General features: G+C 40.6%; 2 protein-coding genes across 16 annotated transcripts in view; one reads left to right on the top strand and one right to left on the bottom strand.

The window, feature by feature from the left end:
• Positions 1 to 8138, bottom strand: part of LOC134669598 (proline-rich protein 36-like) — a 29458-nt gene extending 21320 nt beyond the window's left edge. For 5 of the 15 annotated variants that reach the window (XM_063527322.1, XM_063527329.1, XM_063527314.1 and 2 more), the window contains exons 1-10: positions 7995 to 8137; positions 6970 to 6987; positions 3787 to 5988; positions 3318 to 3464; positions 2760 to 2822; positions 2150 to 2164; positions 1444 to 1461; positions 1130 to 1228; positions 154 to 591; positions 38 to 76 (exon numbers count right to left, since the gene is read on the bottom strand). In XM_063527322.1, the coding sequence (XP_063383392.1) occupies positions 38 to 76; positions 154 to 591; positions 1130 to 1228; positions 1444 to 1461; positions 2150 to 2164; positions 2760 to 2822; positions 3318 to 3464; positions 3787 to 5988; positions 6970 to 6987; positions 7995 to 8049 (3094 nt within the window). In that variant the 5' untranslated portion in view covers positions 8050 to 8137. Of the gene's footprint in view, positions 1 to 37; positions 77 to 153; positions 592 to 1129; positions 1229 to 1443; positions 1462 to 2149; positions 2165 to 2744; positions 2823 to 3317; positions 3465 to 3786; positions 5989 to 6969; positions 6988 to 7994 lie in introns of all 15 variants that reach the window. The other 10 variants (XM_063527251.1, XM_063527273.1, XM_063527280.1 and 7 more) reach the window with 9 other exon arrangements.
• Positions 1 to 20513, top strand: part of LOC134669766 (dystrophin-like) — a 428308-nt gene that overhangs the window by 121004 nt on the left and 286791 nt on the right. The gene's annotated exons all lie outside the window — the stretch shown is intronic.

Below are 20513 nucleotides of genomic sequence, written 5' to 3'. Positions count from 1 at the left end.
CCTTGCGATAGCGTATAAAGATACAAATATTCCATACCTACGTATATGACGACGGGTACCGGGAAGACTTTGTTTCCTGAAAATAAACCGAATTAAAGATGGGCATTTCAAAATGTATGTACTCATAGTCAACAATTTCTGGATTATACTTACTGATCACAGGAACGGGTACAGGTACAAGTACTTTCGGGCCAGGAACAGTGATATATCTGTTCACCGGGTACGGAACGCGGACGGGCGGTGACGGTACCGGTACAGGTACCGGAACATCCCTCTCCGGACCAGGAACGAGAACCGGTATTCTGATGGGCGGAGATGGGACCGGTACTTTCACGTATATCTTTTCAACTGGGCCTGGGACCGGGTACGGGACTCTGATGATCTTAGGCGGGGATGGTACTGGGTAGGGCTGCGGTACTGGCACGGGTACTCTCACTGGTACCGGGACCCTCACTACTGGGCCGGGGACGTAGATCTTCTTCGGCGGAGATGGGACCGGGACTGGTACCGGGATTACGACGGGTTTGCTCGGAACTGGGACCGGTACTGGGTATGGTCGTGGCGGGCCAGGGATGATGGTTGGTGGTGGGCCTGAAAAATATGAATAATCATGTAAGCAAGAACAATCAAATCGGAAAAGTTTTGAAACGAGTTTTTATGCAAGTGGCCTTGTTATTGTTATTCTTTATTGTTGAATTCTTGTAAGTTATGGAACTAATCGAAAAAGGTATGTGAATATAAAATGTTTTTTTTTGTACTGGGGAATGAAGAATACGTATATTGAAATTTAATTTACAAGTTTATTATGGTTTCATATCTATTTGAATCGATGCTGACTATACTTAGTCGATCAGTTCGCTGTGCATAAAATAGCAGTGCTTAGGCCAGCCACCGCGCGATCTCATGATTAAGAACCTCGGAACGTCTATGAATTGTGTCGTTCTTTTTATTGTACGGTCGAGTTTACAAACACTTTTACAGAAAATATATTTACATGCCTCTTAGACTTAAAGACAATACAGCATTTGACAATAAAGTCGTGTAAGTTTAATATATTTTTGGAACATTGGCATGTAAAGATGTTTGTGAACTCGACCGTTCATTTGGACTAGTTTTGAAGAATACTTACACCACGGTATGGGGATCGGTCTCGGTATCGGTGTAGGAATCGGTGTGGGCCCTGGAATCGGTCTCGGGAACGGTATTACATCCGGGATCGGAATGGGAGCTGAGAAAAAAATTATATTATTATTAACAAGCCTCTGCCTCACGACGTCGTCTCCGGTTAACTGAAACATAAAACCCTCGAAACAAATTAAAATTCATTGTACCTGCTGATCATTGACTAAATAAAATAATACTTTTTAATCACATGTTGTTATGTAATAAATTAATATTTAAATTGTTTCAAGTTTTTCGTATCCGTTCGTTCTTTAATCATACCTGGTATTGGACGATGTGCTGTAAACAATATAATCGTTCTATTTTAGATATTAACTATTGGAAAATTAATTATTTTTGACAAAAATAACCATTTTTATCGGTTGGAATTTTGTTTCAACATACATCTAATGCTCGTCAAGTTGATTCTGATAAACCCCAAAAACGAGGTTAGATTGTTTTATCACGTAGCTCCTATTTATACTTCCAATTTTCATCATCAGATCAGCTGTCTTATAGGTATAGCAGGCTGAATGGGATATCAACAGTCAAAAAATTGTTACAAAGCTTTAAAAACGACTTATACTCGTATATTGTATAGAATGTAATATCTCTAGTCTTAAATTTATAGGCAGGTACATTATTAATTATGTACTTTATATGAATTGAAGATTAAATACCTCTTTCATATTTCTTTTTCATTTTCTGAAGCTTATGATCCTGGGTTCGAATTCCGGTACGGGCATTTATTTGTGTGTGTGTGTGTGTAATTTTGTTCCTGAGTCATGGGTGTTTTCTTTGTAATTATGAATTCATACATTTTATATTTATCGTTGTCTTAGTACCCACGACACAAGCCATATTGAGCTTACTGTGGGGCTAAGTCAATTTGTGTAAGAATACCCTTATTTTTATTTATTATGGCATATACTTTTTAAAGTTCGTTCGCACTAATAAAATTATAAGTAGATAGATTTGTCGTACATACCTGGGCGAGGTGGTACTGTAAAGAAAAGAACATGTATGTCAGAGAGTTACATAAAAATATACATATATTTCACAAATTAATTACGAAAAGTAAGGACCTAATTATGTTCAGTCAAGGTGACAACTAAACGTTGTCAGATAGATTAAATTAAAGTACGCCATGGCGCCGCTGACAATACAGTTTATTTTATATATTTGTCCATTTGTATTTGACAATTCGTTAACTTTATTGCAAACACTGTTCACAAATGGTTAGGTACAGCCACCCGCAATAACATGTTACTCTTCGAAGGCTGCAGAAATGTGTGAAATGCTCTAATAGCTCTACAATAAGATCGTGACAGATATTTTTTTGGCCTTCGTTGTGTATCATATTATTGCGGGGGTGACTGTACAAGTGTTACTAGTAGTATTTTGGGTTTGTATGTCGAATGTGTAAGAATTGGTTATTAAGTATTAAAAATTGTTTTAAACCTGGTATTTAAACAACTAAATATTGTTTAATACGCCTTGTAGTAGCAGAAAAAAATTAATACCCGTATTCTTATAAATTTCAGTAACTATATGATTTTACAGTATTTTTGAGAATTCTGAACTTGATATGAACCCACCTGGTAAAAATGGACTTATGGGCAAAATTGTAGGTAGTGAAGCGTGTCTCGGATCACGAGGAACTGAAATAATTCACGATATCCACTAAGACCACCTGAGGGGATCATCCAGTTATATTGGACAAATAATTGATCTAATTGTACGCTATATCTACCACAATCCCCTGGTGATTTTAGTGGACCAATATATCTATTATTATCACCGGATATTCAAGAAATTCCACTAAAATCACCCAGGGGATCTAAGCATAGCGTCTTTAAGGATCGCCTGGGGGATCAAATATATATTCGTCCAAAGTTTCACCTGTGATCACTTAGGTGATTTTAGTGAATATCATGAAATCTGATCTCTAATTTGGACAAAATCACTAGTCAATATCCAAATTTATATTTCACTCATCAAAGTGGTGGCTACAAGGACACAAAAATTACGCGTTGTTTTCGATGCTTTGGTATAGGCACAAATGACCAGAATGTTATAAATTTGTGTGTGTAGGTAAGTATAGTTTTATAAGTTTCTGAGTTTTATAAATTTACATAGTTTTTAATAATACTTACCACAGCCGGGGCATCGTCGGCAGCTGAGGTAGAGACTACCTATTGGGGTCTGGAAGCATCCACAGACTTCGACAGCGGGGCAAGGAATGTATTTCTCGGTACCAGGGACTACTCTTACTATCATCTGGCCATTGTATGAGCATTGAGCTGGAACATACATAAATAAATCAAGCGTTAGGCACAAAATAATAAATAAAATCCACGCAAATTAGTTAACTAAAGTTGGAATTCATTGTAAACGAAATATATTTCATAACAGATTTAAAAAAAATGGAAATCTGCAATTTTTGTAAGCTTAAATTAAACCAAATGAAGTGGGGGCCTAGCGGACAGACGACCGTTTATAGAAAATGGCAAAATGCCAATCAAATGTCGATTTTTTTGTTTGCATGTATTCCAGATATTTAAACGTCATCTTATTTGAAAATAATAATAATAAAGAATAAAAAAAATATATAAAAATAATTACCGGGTGGAGGAGGAGGTATGAATCCGGTCGAGTGCGCATTTGCGTTTGCAATTGCGGTAGCATCGGCGCTACCTCCAATAGCGAGGGCATTAGCGATAGCTTGGGCGCTGGCACTGGCGCCTCCGGCGTTTGCGAGAGCTGAGGCGAGAGCTTGAGCCGTGGCACTGCCGCCTGCAGCGCTAGCCAGAGCTTGGGCGAGAGCTTGGGCGCTTGCACTGCCAGGGGCAGCGTTTGCAGTTGCTTGAGCAAGGGCTTGCGCTTGAGCGCTGCCTCCTGCGGCACTTGCGAGGGCTTGTGCGACCGCTTGGGCGCTTGCGCTGCCACCAACGGCGCCGGCTAACGCTTCAGCTAGAGCTGAAGCACTACCGCCGGCACCTCCTGTGTTTGCAAGAGCTTGGGCAATAGCTTGTGCTTGAGCACTACCGCCTGCGGCGCTTACGAGAGCTTGGGCCAGAGCTTGTGCGCTTGCGCTACCTGCGTTAGCATCAGCTAAAGCTTGGGCCAAAGCCTGAGCAGTAGCACTACCGCCTGCGGCGTTAGCGAGGGCTTGGGCGAGAGCTTGAGCGCTAGCACCAGCACCACCTGTTCTAGTGCTCGCAAGAGCGTTTGCAAGAGCTTGAGCTTCAGCGGTTCCACCTGCAGCATTAGCGAGAGCTTGAGCTAGAGCTGAAGCTTGAGCACTACCGGGTTCAGCGTTTGCGAGGGCTTGTGCCATGGCTTGGGCACTCGAGGTCCCCCCAGCAGCGTTAACAAGAGCTTGGGCAAGCGCTTGAGCGCTGGCGCTAGCGCCACCGCCTCTAGCGTTAGCGAGAGCTTGAGCAAGAGCTTGAGCTTGGGCAGTGCCTCCTGCGGCGCTTGCGAGAGCTTGGGCTAGGGCTGAGGCACTAGCACTGCCAGGTTCAGCGTCGGCGAGAGCTTGGGCCATTGCTTGAGCGCTAGCGCTGCCGCCGGCGGCGTTGGCAAGAGCTTGGGCAAGGGCTTGGGCTTGAGCGCTGCCTCCGGCTCCTCCATTAGCGAGGGCATTAGCATAAGCATCGGCACTAGCGCTGCCTCCAGCTCCGGCGTTAGCAAGGGCTTGGGCGATGGCATCAGCGCTGGCTCCTCCGGCACCTCCGTTGGCAAGAGCGTTGGCATAAGCGTCGGCGTTAGCACTGCCACCTGCAGCGTTGGCAAGGGCCTGAGCAATGGCTTGGGCATTAGCGCCACCAGCTCCACCATTGGCTAAAGCGTTGGCAATGGCATCAGCGCTGGCGCTACCGCCTGCACCGTTGGCAAGAGCTTGAGCGAGGGCTTGAGCGCTAGCGCTACCAGCTCCTCCGTTGGCTAAAGCGTTGGCAATGGCATCAGCACTGGCGCTACCAGCACCTCCGTTGGCGAAAGCGTTAGCAAGAGCATCAGCACTTGCGCTTCCACCAGCGCCGTTAGCAAGAGCTTGTGCAAGAGCTTGAGCCTGAGCGCTACCGCCAGCACCACCAGCGAGAGCGTTTGCAATGGCATCAGCGCTAGCGCTGCCGCCACCACCACCACCTGCGGCGTTTGCAAGAGCTTGGGCAAATGCATCCGCATTTGCACCACCAGCACCACCATTAGCGAGGGCATTAGCAAAAGCGTCGGCACTAGCACTGCCTCCAGCTCCAGCGTTAGCAAGGGCTTGGGCGATGGCATCAGCGCTGGCTCCTCCGGCACCTCCGTTGGCTAATGCGTTGGCATAAGCGTCGGCACTGGCGCTGCCACCACCTCCGTTAGCAATAGCGTCGGCAATAGCTTGGGCATTAGCGCCGCCAGCACCACCGTTAGCCAGGGCATTGGCGAATGCATCCGCGCTCGCTCCGCCTGCACCTCCATTGGCTAATGCGTTAGCAAGAGCGTTAGCGCTAGCGCCTCCAGCGCCTCCATTGGCTAATGCGTTGGCGATGGCGTCTGCACTCGCTCCTCCAGCTCCTCCATTGGCTAACGCGTTTGCGGCAGCATCGGCGCTGGCACCGCCTCCCCATCCGTTTCCCAACGCGTTTGCAAGTGCATTGGCATTGGCGTTAGCTCCTCCGATTCCTCCGTTAGCTAGAGCGTTGGCAAGAGCGTTGGCACTTGCACTGCCTCCTCCGTATCCGTTGGCTAGAGCGTTTGCTTCTGCGTCGGCGCTTGCACTGCTGCCTCCGTAACCATTGGCGAGTGCTTCGGCGTTCGCAATGGCGCTGGCCAGGCCTGAAACAAATGAATCATTTTAGTAAAGGATTCATTTTACTTATTTTATATAAAAAAAAAGGTTTTAAAACTCTGCATTTACATCCTGTATGAATGTAATGTGGGCGAATGCCATATAAATAAATAAATAAATATTATAGGCCATTTTTTACACAAATTGACTAAGCCCCACGATAAGCTCAAGAAGGCTTGTGTTGCGGGTACTCAGACAACGATATATATAATATATAAATACTTAAATACATAGAAAACAACCATGACTCAGGAACAAATATCTGTATCATCATAGAAATAAATGCCCTTACCAGGATTCGAACCCGGGACCATCGGCTTCATAGGCAGGGTTACTACCCACTATTAGGCCAGACCGGTTGTCAAAATATGTAAGTTGACGTGGCATTTTGTAGTAATTGTAATTACCTACCCGGATTTTGATTATCTGAATACTATTTTGTTGTTGAAAGAAAGTTGATAGTAAAGTATTCTACAGTAAGTAAACATAGTTGAATGATAAATATTTCCCGTAAATTTTAGTTATTTAGTTTAGCCAAATCGGATCTCAAAAATAGTACCTAATTGAATGTGTGCTAAATTAATTTTAAATTTTATTTGATTTCTTATGGGCTTTCTGGATCTCATAAGGTTAGATAATAGTATTTTGTGCTACAGGTAGGTACATAATAAGGGTTCTAAGAATTCAAGGGCTGAATTTACGGAAAGATGCGATGTCGAGTTTCATAAAAACAAGCCAGAGGATTTTAAGACCTAATTATGTAGGTACCGTTGCAAAATATTTTTATAAGAAAGCAGAAAACAGCTCAAATGATAAATAAAATCAAAATAGGTACCTATACAACAGTAAATCAATTTTGTTTGCAGATCTTTGCCTAGAATTAAAAAAAAATACAGTAGACTTCAGCGCCACCACTCCGCGTTCAAGTGAACTTTATTTAGATAATCGGAGTAGAATTTACTACTTACCACTGCGTCCGTAGTCATCTGAAACAATACAATTTTATTAAATTAATATTTAGAGGTTGAAATAACTCATGTCAATGTGAATATTTTTAGCAGTTTTCATACTGCGTGATAGGTTAGTACCTAACATAAAGAGTCATATTTTTTTAGGTATTAACTAGCAGTTAGCTTGGTAGTTACATGTTCAATGGATTTTTAAAATTACACTAAGTACCAAGTAAAAACCCGAATTTAAAAGCTGGATAATCAATAAATAAAATGAATGAGCTTCGGGAAGGATCTCAACTTGTGGGATCTTTGATTTTTTCCCCGAAATCTGAATCCATCTATGTGAACTATTGCTTGGTAATTCAATGGATTTTGAAGATTACATTAAGAACCAAGTAAAAACCCAACTTTAAAACCTGGATACACAATTAATAAAATGAATGAGCTTTGGGAAGGATCTCAAGTCGTGGGATCTTTGTTTTTTTCCCCGAAACCTGAATACTGAAATGTGAAAACTTATTATTTGATCGAAAGGATTTACAATAAAATTGGTCCCAGCGTCAGGATCTGAAGGAGCGTCAGGGAGGGAAACTTCGTTCGTAGTCCACGCTTTCTGATGATGGAATATCGCATAAATTCAGGGAACTCTTCAAATATTATCGGCCTTTTATTTACTTTGTTTATTCGGCCTTTTGCATTTCATTTTCGGCATTTCGTAAATGAATTTTTATGATGGTACAAAACAGCAACACTTTTAACCGTCCATTATTGGACCTTATGCCTTTTGTAATAAGCTTTACGAACTGTCAGTTAACAGTGTGGGCTATGGTACAATGGGTGACCCACTGGACTGGTAATCTATCTTAGTCCCAGGTTCGAATCCTGTTTTATTTTTAACAGTACAATAGGAGGTGTGATTATAGTTCTCAAATTCAAACCATTAAACAAACAATATACTTACAAGAGATTTTATGCCTTGTGTGTTTCGCCAGGCAAACTAATAAAATAAAATTATTATAAAAAATATATTTTCAACTTACCCTGAGCGAAGACGACGGTGACAAATAAACAAAGAAGTCCAAATTTCCACGCCATTTTGGACCTCTCAGTGGGCTGGTTGCTCACTGAAGATGCCCATCAGCCGACGACCACACCTTTTAAACCAATCCTTCGTCACGGGTTGACGTGTGAGGAATCAATTTATTTATTAAAATACATGCCGATAAGGTGTTGATTAAACTAAATTAAGTAAATGAACCGGAGTTGATTGTTTAAGGTGTGAAGTTGTAAATTTTGTAACGACGTAATCAATGTTAATATTGAAAGTTTAGTTTGGTAAATGTTTATTCTTCTGGGCGCACTCTACCCAGAGCGGTCGTTTCTGTCTAAGGTAAGGTGGGGTAAGAGGAACATAGTTTATTTTGCTCGGGCCAAGACAAGCAGTAGAGTCGCACCAATAAAATTCTGCTGCGGATTTGATAGCCCACGCAGTGTAAGTGTTACAATACAATACAATACAATACAATACAATACAATACAATACAATACTCTTTATTGCACACCTCACATACACGTAGTGTTATTTATACGTCATAATTTCATAGAAGTTTGACGTTTAAAATGACACTTGCACTGCGTGGGCTATCAAAATCGCTGCAGACTTTTTACGGTCTGACTATATGAGGATTCCATACAAGTGATAGTTTTACCCCGGTGATAGTCTTACCCCACCTTACCTTAAATGTGGATATTTTAACAGCGTCTTTGCAATAAGGATTTAAAACTAACACTTAATAGTATACACTTTGCCTCATCATACTCGTATTATATATTTTTGCATTTCTGACAGTTAGACCATTGGAGTTACTCGTAAAATATACGATTAAATAGTTTTTACTCCCAAAGGAATGGAGACTGTATATTATTATATATTTACGGTGAGAGGCTGTTTATTGTTTAAATGTGTTTGTGTTGTGCATTAATGTATTTTTAAATTAGTCTCCATATTTCTCTATTTACCACGAAGGTTGGGTAATTGTATTGTAGTTCGGGCGATTTTCCGCAACTCGACGTCTTGCGCCTATTTTGCGTGATAGGGGGTGGACTAGTCTTGCCAGCCCAGCTCCTCGAGGAATCCTATCAAACATTTGATGTTGAGTTCCTACTCGGGGAGGTCACTCGGGGATCCGAGATGTTTTGCCCTGTATGGGGCCAATCCGCTGCATTCCAACACCACGTGAGAGGCTGTTTCTTCTTCCTCCATGCATCCACGGCATAGGGAACTGTCTGTGACACCTGTTATAAAAAGATGTTTGTTAAAAAGTCCATGACCTGTTATGACACTGGTTACCATACTCAGTCGAACCTTTCCTAGTTGAAGGAGCGCCCTTGTGAGCTTACCGTTCATGCTAGGCATGGCTTGCTTGGCCTGTCTGCATCCAGTTTGGTTTAGCCAGTGTTCTGTGTGTATAACACTTTAATTGAATATGTTCTGTGTGTAGTTTCCCTGTACGTGCCAGCAGCATTGAGCGTACCTTACTAAACGGTATCGGGAGGATCGGTTCCGGGCCAATCGCCCCCGCACCCGATCCTTGTCTGGCGAGCTCGTCCGCGGCGTCGTTACCTCGGGATCCACTGTGTCCTTTGATCCATTGTAAGGTGATCTTATTGTTCTGACATACCTCCATTAGTCGTTCGTGGCATTCGTGTATAAGTTTGGATGTGACTATATGGCTTTTTAGGGCCATTAAGACTGCTCTGCTGTCGGAGAGTATGCGGATGGAGGATCCTACTACCTTCCTTGCAGTGATGGCAGCCGCCGCGTTAATGATGCCCATGCACTCAGGCTGGAATACCGAGTTATGGGCTCCTAGCGGAGTGGTGATTGACATGTTCAGGTCTTCTGAAAAGGTTCCAGAGCCTGAGTATAGGTTGGGTAATATTACGTTTGCTTTTAAATTACTTATGTTAAAGGAGGCAAAATGTCTGTTTTGCTCCGATTTGTCTCGAGTGTGTTTCTGGCCTTTTTACTTTATATTTATCAACGGATACAATTTTCCAGAGGTCAAGTATATTTACACCCCGTAAATTCTCGTAAATTACACCAGGCTCTCGGATTTTATTCAAAGCGTAAGTGAAAAATGTGCTTTGTTTGGCCATTTTCTTGCCGTCATTGTGCTAAGATTAAAAAGGGTTAGGGTAAAGGGTAGGAAAGGGCGGAATTAAAGAACCGATTAGCTTTCCGAAACGTTCTGTCAGCTAATATCGGAACCCTTTGGTGGAAGGGAGCTTTTCTCTTTCGCGACTCAATGAACAGAAGGAAACGATGTTTTTTTTTGTTTTTTTTTTTGTATTGAATCGTTAATTTGATTGGTATTTGTTTGAGTTGTGACGAGGATTTGGCCAAAACACTTATTTTTTTTGCAATCAGAGGTTAAAACTTTTCTCGGTAAGTTAGTACTTAGAGTATTTATTAAAATCTTTACACACTTTGTGGAACGGAGCAAAACAACAGATGTTTGATTCATAACGAATTGTCTATGATTAAAATCATAAATCCACAAAAATCACAATATCCTAATAAATATATCCAATCTCTACCCACGACTTTGTTTGCGTGGTATAATGATGATTGATAAAAATTATCCTAATTCTTTCCTCGGGCCTGAAACTACCTCGAAATTTCATCTAAATCGACTCGGCAGTTTTAGCGTGAAAACAGAAAAACTGAGTCACTTTCCCGTTTATTATATTAGTACAGTCGCCATCAGATATATCGGAGCGGCCAAGGTGTTCACAATATCTGAGGGGCTACCGCGAAAACCGATAATCGCAAATTGCGGGGATCTTTCTCTTTCACTCCAATGAAGGCGTAATTAGAGTGACAGAGAAAAATGCCCGCAATTTGCGACATTCGATGTTCGCGGTTATAGGCCTGAACGTGCACTTTAACGCCTTGAAAATAAAGGCGTGTTCAGATATTTGTGAGCACCTTGGCCGCTCCGATATATCTGATGGCGACTGTACCTTGGGATATTCAATCGTCTGATAGCCAAGTTATTTTTGACGACTGTTTCTTAGAAAGATATAAAATTACTTTCTAATGTCAGAAGGAAAATTACAAAAAAAAGCCTATACAAATGTTTTCTCCCAAATACAACAGAGAGCGATAATTTGTTGTCAATACGTCTGTGCCTCGGATTTGTCTAATCAATCACGAGCGGGAGCGATTCCTTCGCAGATACTTCGGGAATTCGAGATAAAAAGGATACATTATGGAACAATGTGGCTAAAGGGAAAGGTTGGGAAGATGGATTGGTGTGTGGTAACTCTCGCTTGTGTATAACAAGCGAGTGAAATTGGTTAAAAACTTTCAAGCGAATATTCACCGCCCTTGTGAATTTTACAATACCCTTTGTATTGTTACTTTGTGTTGTATCTCTATTATATTAATATTGAACAAAAGTACCTACTCTACGTATATTATTTATGGGATGAAGAAAGAGAAAGAGATAAGAAAATGAAATTTTCTTAAGTTAAACAATTTGAGCGTTGTCCGACAGTATGACGATCCTATTTATTTATTTAGACATAAATAAGCTAAATTTACGATATTTTGTAATACTATACAAGTATTACAAGTATACACACCTATAAAAATATTTTTATTTTGAAAGTTGTGATATATAATATTACTAGTATAGGATTTAAATTTCTTAAATTTAAAAAGGGAACATTTTTTTTCAGAGCTCTTCTATTCCAAGCAAATTTTATTAAAGAATTATGTTATGAAAACGAATTTTTCTTTGTTTTCCGTGTACCCATCCAATTTTGTAACACCACCAAGATATTAGAACGATCAATCTGCCGAATTTGACGTTTTCGATAAAGAAAGAAAGAAGACATTTCGGTAATATAATTTAGAGCCGTTGCGCAATATCGACTAGTCGGCGACTTGGTCTCTCGGCGACCAAAACAAAGACAAGGGCCAGGAGAACAGTGAGTGTTGACTTGTGAGTGTGTATTCTTCACAACTATGTTCAAGAGAGAGACGGATACAAATTGATCGTCTTGACAGTTGCTCGCAGTGTAAACGCTTCCGTTTGGACCCGTGTTCCTAGTGGTCGCCGGCGATAAGTAATGTCGGCAGTGCGTAACAGCTCTTACTTAAGAGTGCGCAACATAATGTATCTTCTGATTTCCTCTCCTATAATCTGATTTTAAAAGTAATTCCTACGTGCTAATCAGAGATTGGGCACTGCAATGTACTAGTTATTGGCACCTATCTTCGTAAGATAAACACCACTTCTGTCCTAAATTAAGGTCGAAGACACACCAGTATCCCTAGTCATTCGATAGCATGACAAACGTTCGCATTTGTGTTAATAAGTCTCATTTTGTATGGGATTTTGAACAGCGCGCCATGCGGGACGGTTTAGAAACTCAAAATCTCATACTAAATGACACATAACGCAAACGCGGAGGCACGTCACGCCACGCCATCGAATGAAATTTATACTAGCGGTACTGACATTAGGGTTGGTTAGGGCCCCTCCACATTAAGCTTCTTTCGAACGTCGGCGTCTGGTCAGCGCTATGGAAAATGACGTCGCTGCGCAGTTGCGTCGACGTTGCGTCGAGCAGCGGCCATAGAGTTGTAGACGCCGATGCTCGAAAGACGCTAGATGTGGGGGGGCCCTTATAGGTACTCACAATATTTTATTAAAGCAATGTAAAGTTGTGTCAGTAATTTTTGTCTGGCTCATGATTGCTCCGAGCAGTAATTGAGGCTATAAGAGAGAAGGGAAGAGTATCTACAGAGTTTGATAGACAGCGATAATTACGTATGTTGGTAGTATTAGTATCATCTCTTTTATGGCTGTGTTGCCTACCTACTCTAGTTCACTCCACGTCATCATAAAGTACCTAACACATTATATTGTTATTTACTACATGACACGGACGCCCACAACAACAAGCAACTCGCAAGAACCCAGAGCATACCTTAACAAAACCAATATATCTTAGATTTCTATATATACATAGTTGTAACTAATTCAAAGACCAAGCTATATTCGACGAGGTGTCAGACGACTGGAAACTGCTTTGAGAAGAGACTTATCTTGCAAACGCCAAACTTGTAAACCGCTTACGCATTGTTTTCTGGGTAAACTCTTGTTCGGCGCATAACGTCGCATCAAACAGATCACTTACTCTAGACGCCACTAGATGAGGCATACGCCATGCAGTAATGACACTGATGCCTCCATACTTATTTCATAATAGATTCTGCCCGCGACTTCGTCTGCGTAGATTGCTAAAAACGATGATCATTGATAAAAACAATCCCTTGAGGACAAATTTAATAGCCTTATGGTTTAAGCGTGAAGAAGCAACAGACAGACAGAGTTACTTTTGAATTTATAATATTAGTAGGGAAGAAGATGTGGGAGCAGGACTTAAGATTTCAGTTAAGTCCAAGTTTACAATCCATATTCATGTACATTTCAAAAACAAAAACCCGCCTAAACGTAACGTAACGTAATAATTATTTAAACACCCACCTTGAAATAAGACAAAACAGGACCTCCAAGATCCAAATATTAATATTAGAGGTAACACAAGGTAGGTAATCTCTAAATTGCGATGTCTTCTAGAATTTTGTATAAATTGCAAATTTTTTTACAATTTTGAAAAGAAACCTAAATGTGGTTTAACTCGCTAGTACTTTATAAGTTAGTAAGGAGCCAGGAGCGTTGTCACATCACATCCTGGTTTTATTAACTGCTTTGAAAATTGGAGTCTAAAAGGTGGTAGTCTATGATCAAAGGTGACGAGACGAGATACGTGCCTGTTTAGAGTAGATAATATTATATGTAGGACACTATAATAGCATAGGTGATATAATCGTATAGGTAAACATTATGTACTTACACACTATGCGACATTGAGTATGCTTGTGTTGATTTTATTATAAATTTTATAATTAGCATACACTTGTACAAAATTAACCAGTTCTTTGGCTTTAACAATTTCGCAGCAGTAGGGTTTTATATCTCAACATTGTATTGATTTGGGACATAAAAGTCTAGTTCCACTTCTAACGCTCATAAAGTTTTGTATCGGACTTGCTGATGATATATTAAAGTGATTTTATGTAGGTACCTATATTAAAGTCTTACATTATGTATTTATATTATTAAACTTAAATGTATGTATTAGGTAAACGTGTGCATAACTATAATATCTTAATGGCACCGTTTATACTTATGTAATATTATACTAATGTAATGTAATGTAATGTAATGTATATATTTTACCAGTGGCGGTACTTCCATACAAGCCCAAAAGCCGGGCTTGCCTTAGTTGCCTTACCGAAATTACGTAGCGATAAGATCAATAATGAATATAGATTATTTTTAAACCGCGCGCCAAATGAACCCGTACGTATTATTAAATTCAAGCCACAGCGCGCGGACCGCGGCGCCAGCGTGTTGCAAAATTTTGCCGTGGCGCCTCCTCCGCGCGAAAGAAATCAGGCGTAGGATGAATATCTGCTGAGAATTCAGCTATCCTGCTCGCTCTCGTGGGATTGCGGTTGCAAGCCGACGAGTGCGAGCTTGCTTTTTCGTCCCGCTCTAGGCTCGCTCTATTTGTTGGTATGTATAGCAATTTTATAAGGCGATTTAAGCCGAGCTTTTGGTGTGAAGTTAGCTGCATAAGTTCACACGGGCACGCGTTTACTTCAAGTGTATTATTATTTAGTCGAGTCGAAAGTAACGTAACGAAAGGTCAATTCATTTAAGTGAATTTGAATTAAGTAGTGAATGTGGATTTGTTCGTTTGTTGTGACGTTTATAAGTGTTAACAATGGATGAAGTTGTTCCTTGTGACGGTATGAGATGCGTCCACGTATTACTCAACGAAAGCAAGGTAAAATCGTTAAACTTTGCAGAAAAACGGGATATATATAATTTCCGCGCCAAAACCAACACCCGACTTGTGTATTCTCAGATAAGTCAGTCGCATTAAGAGAAAATTTTGTACGACCGTTTACAAAACACAAGGATTGTTGGTTTACTCCAATTAAGGCGTAATTAGAGTGACAGAGAAAGAAGCATGCAATTTGCAAATTTCAGTGTATGCGGTAGGCCCTCTGATCATCATCATCATATCAGCCAGAGGACATAGAGAGCCCCAAAGAGTGCCACAATGCCCGGTCTTGCGCCTCCCGCGACCTTCACCAGCCCACCAGGTCATCAGTCCACCTTGTGGGCCCTCTGATATGTTTGTAAAATTCTATCTGGTAGTTATGGTAGAACCTAGTATGCCCTGTGCTGTGCGCTATGATAGCTCGCCGCGATACGCTAGCAAATTCATTTGAGTCCAAAGAGTGAGATTGGACATTTATTACGAAAACATATCTTTCGGCTTGCCTTACTCCGAAACCCTAGGCACGCCACTGTATTTTACTAATGTTATCGGTTTTTTGTTTCAGGTAATAAAGAAATCGAAAACAATAATAAATATGTAAGTCATTCATACTTCGTGACAAAACAACAGATGATAGAAGGACGACCGATAATGTGTGTTGAAAGTGTGATCCCACATCGATTATTCAAGATTGTTAACGACGTCCATTCAGTATCAAAAACAGATAGTAGTAGTAGACGGCCAAAGTAGTCGAACATATCGTAACACATCTATATCACTATATAGAAATAAGCATGTGTGCCGATATATTTGGCATTCCTTTGCAATTATGCATTATTGCGGCTACTACCAGTTTGACACTGCTAAGGGTGGTATTCCACCTGTCAAATTCCTTTGTTCAATGTCATTGCGTCTCACTCTCTCATTAAGCAAAATGTGAGACGCAATATATATTGGACAAAGATTTTGGACAGATGGAATACCACTCTAAGGCAGTTTTGGTATAGGTAGCCATCAGTTAAAATTTTAATTACGAGTAGACAACACTACATAGCAGTGGCGGCGCGTCCATAAAAGCCGATTCCCAACGGCTTGCCTGTTTTTGGACGTTTGGGCAGAGTTGTAAAGGAAATATGTAAGTTAAATTAGCCCCGGCTTGCCTAGTGATATGTTCCAGCCTAACTGCAAACACGTAAATTTGAACTGTGTGATATTTTGTATTATACATAACAAACACACACAAACAAATAACACAGACAAACAAGACAAAGTTAAAGACAGAGAGTAGTTTATAGACAAAGTTTGGTTTTGCGAGCCACATTAGGGCATTTCATAATCTGGACAAGAATTACTGTTGATGGAGTCGCCATTGCCAGATACGGCAAGGAAGAAGAGAGAGAGAGAGAGAGAAAGATTATACTACGTAAGATCTAACAGTGGCGTAGATAGGCGTCGGCGAATGGGGCTTGGAACTTAGGGGGGCCTCGCAAAACCAACCTTTTTATTACGTTGAGAAAACACATTGAAAAGGGCCTTGCAGATGTGGTTTTCGCCCACGGCTTGATTGGTTCACACTACGCCACTGAGATCTAATGTGGTCAATCACATGCAGTACTTAAATAGCCATTAATAAAAAGCTATGGTCAGTGTTATGCATTAGGTAGTCATAAGATAAAATCTAACTTAGTTAGATGACTCTACGTAATTCCCCTGCATCCTAACTGCAAACATGCAAGTTTAAACTGCATGCTGATTTGCATCCGCGCCACCTGCCGCCCAGGGAACGGGATTTAGCATCGAAGTTACTAGTTACACTAACATATGCAATTGCGTGGGTTATTTCAACTTTATCTCGTAGGAATAAGGTGGAAAAGTTAAGGTTCTGATCATAGTTTTGATTTGAAGTGATTTTAAATGCAGGAAAAATCTCGAATGTGTATAGAGTTCGCAACTTAAATAAGTTGAATGAAGAGAAATTTTTGTTTTTATTTAGGCACAGTCAGCAGCAGAAGTTGCTAAGGGAGCGAGGTGTTCAAAATTACCTTGACACGCTCTTATTCTTTTAACAATAAAGTCGCGTCAAAATCATTTTGAACACCTGGCCCGCTTAGCAACTTCTGCTGATGGCTACATTTGAACACCGTTCGTTCTTTAACTTTACATTTGCTACCAGTAAATCTTAAATCAGTATATAATGTGCCTCAATTTTATTAGCAACTTCTCGAAGCAGTCTTATGCAAAAGAGTGATATATGTATCACTTAAGACATAGCCAGCAGTTTCCTCGGACCTCGTCTTCGAACTGTATCTCCATAATAGATGAGTATGCAGACAGACGTTACAAACAGTGACGTACCGTTCACCCTTAAGGGAACATCGGGTTTTCAAGACCCGACCTCGATCAAACAACATTGGCAGAGAGAACAGCCCACCCATAGGAAAAACAACGGGTTTTTTTATAACACATCGGGGACATACACGCATACGACCAGTCTGATGGTAAGTGGGTACCAAAGCATATATTTTGACTGAAAGTTTACGTTTCCACATTTACGTTGCCGATCTTATAGAAACCTGTACAAACCATTTTTGAAGATTATTTTATCTATAATGAATTAGCCTACTATTGTACACTTTCTTATCAATACATAACTTAAACCAATAGTTCGTAGTTCGTTCACCCTTAACCGAGCATTTGGTTTTCAAGACCTGACCTCCCGACCCGAGAACAGCCCACCCATAGGAAAAGCAAATTAGGTTTCTTCTATCACACGTCAGTAAACACGCATACGGTCAGACTGATTCGCCGCCGCAATCTAAGTCTGCACCACGCTGGTGACAAACAATAATACTTCTTACCTAATGGTAAGCGTCTATCGAAGCTTATAGACGTATGGAACTCCAGAAATTTCATATTCCAGTTGGCAAACTTTAGCCACCTAAAAATATCAATCTGTAAAACAAACGTTCAGAAACGTCCGTTTATTCTCTCAACTATACAGTGTGTTCTCCCTGCGTATCACGGTTGGCCGAATAAACAATTTGCCGTCCATAACAAACACCCTCTATAATGATAATGGTCTAAGATAACGCACAGGGCAGATGCGGACTCTATTCTTGTTTGTATCGGAAAGTAATTTATCTTTCGTTTAACAGAGTATCCATTTAACTAACACTATTATCGTAGACGGGGATTTATAAAAAAAACCATTTATATAATATATACTTTTTATTGAAAACTATTAACTTCTGGGTTATTTCGACTCAGAATCATGAGAGCGGAAAGTCGCCAGCCTGTCGGTATTCTACAGGTTGCACTTCGGGGAGTGTGCCCAAGAGCTACACGAGCTTATTCCACCGTCCCCATTCTACCAACGGACTTTTAGACGCACGGCCGGTTTCCATCCTTACTTGGTAGATATTCCACCAATTCGCACGAAGCGCTTTGCTTCTACTTTCCTTATGCGCACTGCCAAGGAATGGAATTCCCTGCCGGCGTCTATATTTCCGTGTTCTTATAACCCGGCAACCTTCAAATCAAGAGTGAACAGGCACCTTCTGGGCGAGCTCGCTCCATCGTAGGCCACGTCTACGCCTCGGCTAGTCTGTGGCCATGAGTAAGCCCTGAGTGACTGTTGATTATAACCAGAATGGAACAGTGTCACCATTTCACACAAATTTAAGGTGGTAGTTTTGTGACGGTCCATACAAACTGTAGAAAAATATTCAGTTTTGTGATGCATTTTTCTCAAACAAACACAAATTCGTGTACTTAAGCAGCTACGATCTAAAAACAGCAAGGCTAAAACCGCAAGAATGAAAGGAAAATGCAAATAGCCGCATCTGCCCTTTCATTCCATCCTAAACCGCCTTAATGTGCAAAACTTTTAATTACTTTTTCCCATAATGGCACCCGCCCAACTATCGTCGGTTCGCGTCAACACCACCCTCCATACTACCCACATGCCTTCTCAAATTGGTAGCATATTCATTATAACCAGTATAATTTGACCCGCCACCGCATACACTTACTTAGAGGTTTTAGCTTTTTGTAAATTGGTTTTTATAGTCCTCAGCCAATTTGAGAAGAGCCTTTATTGAGCGTTATCTCATATAATTCAGGTCTACACATATTTTGGTGCAGTTTTCATAGCGCCCTCTATAAGTAGAGCTCTGTACCAGTAAGAGTAAAAGGTAGCTAAGGTTCTTGTTAGGCTGGTGGGTGTTTGGGCGCCATCTGTTGGTCTGAAATGTAAACGAGGAGTTAGCGGGTGCACGTGCTGAAGTACGTTTGGTTTCAATTCGACTACCCCTACTATAGTGTATACAACATTATTTGCGGTATTTGACGTCTGTCACTCACAACAGCAATACTACGTAAAATGTCTTGCACATCGAAATCACAAAGGAAAACAACTGCACTGCAAACGTTTACGTTCTACGTCTTTTTTTTTTTAATTTTAGGGTTGGCCGGTCACCATCGTTATGAATCGGTAGTCGTCTAAGTAAATCGATATGAATTTTTCATTTTTCTTTTAATAAAAGTAAGGAAAAGGTGGATAATTAACTGTAAATATGGATATATTTATCGTCACCTAACAGACAACAAATTTGACACAGAAATAACATAAATAAACTTTAAAATAGATCCCCAGTTAGTTTACATTTTGACGATGGGTGCGACCTACTCGGTCGGTGTATTAAATGCATTTACCTTGCGGGAAAACCATATAATTCTAGCTTTATTTAAATCTCAAATAAAAATTCATTATACGTCACAATTCGATACCTCAGTCTACGTGCCATTCAATCGTAATCGCTTGCTGTGACAATCGATTTGGGTTAGTTACATCTCTATATACGTCAGTCACAATGTGTCAAATAACGCAAATAATATTGCATACAGTATAGTTGCTTTTTATTTTGGTGGGCTTTTAAAAAGGCAAGTTTTTATTTATCGTGTGAGCTACTTACTTACTTTGAACTGTCATTTGCAAGTATAAATTTATTTCTTTTGGTTAAACACCTAATCCTAATTTAGTAAGTGAATAGGTAATAAACACTATATTGTACGAAACAACCGATATAAAAGTGCAAGGGCGACTTGGGCTATGAGGGATCTCTGTCAGCTAACCTCAAATAATGACTAAGATCTATTTAAATACCTAATGTAATCCTACATCGTTAAATGCTATAAAGTACATAAAATATTTGAATAACGATATGAATAGTTTTAAGACTTTCATACATAACGGAGCCTTACAGAGCCTACACTGCCCATCCGTCTGTCCGACTTTAAAACGGTTTTGAGCCTTAATGACTACATTATTATCTGAAGAATGTTATTAATTACACAGAAAACACCTAAAAAGTTATTTCTAGTTATTGTTTTCCTATAGTAGAGGCGCTATGAAAGCGCCGCGAGCAAATACGGCGCGGCTGGTTCGGCCGCACCGCTCCTGAATTTTAAATCGCTTAAAATTGAGCGAAATATCTCACTGGCCTTTTGCGTGTTGCTCCAACTTTGCGAGGTTTTAGATAAACTGCATTTTTAAAAACCGGAGTTTTCGATTTATGGAAACATCGACCTTTACATCAAACATTTATGGAAATATTTTCAGGTCTGCT

Source organism: Cydia fagiglandana, chromosome 1, assembly GCF_963556715.1.
Source record: "Cydia fagiglandana chromosome 1, ilCydFagi1.1, whole genome shotgun sequence".
NCBI lineage: Eukaryota > Metazoa > Arthropoda > Insecta > Lepidoptera > Tortricidae > Cydia > Cydia fagiglandana.
The sequence above is the reverse complement of the archived record's forward strand: the minus strand, read 5'-3'. Positions and strand labels throughout refer to the sequence as shown.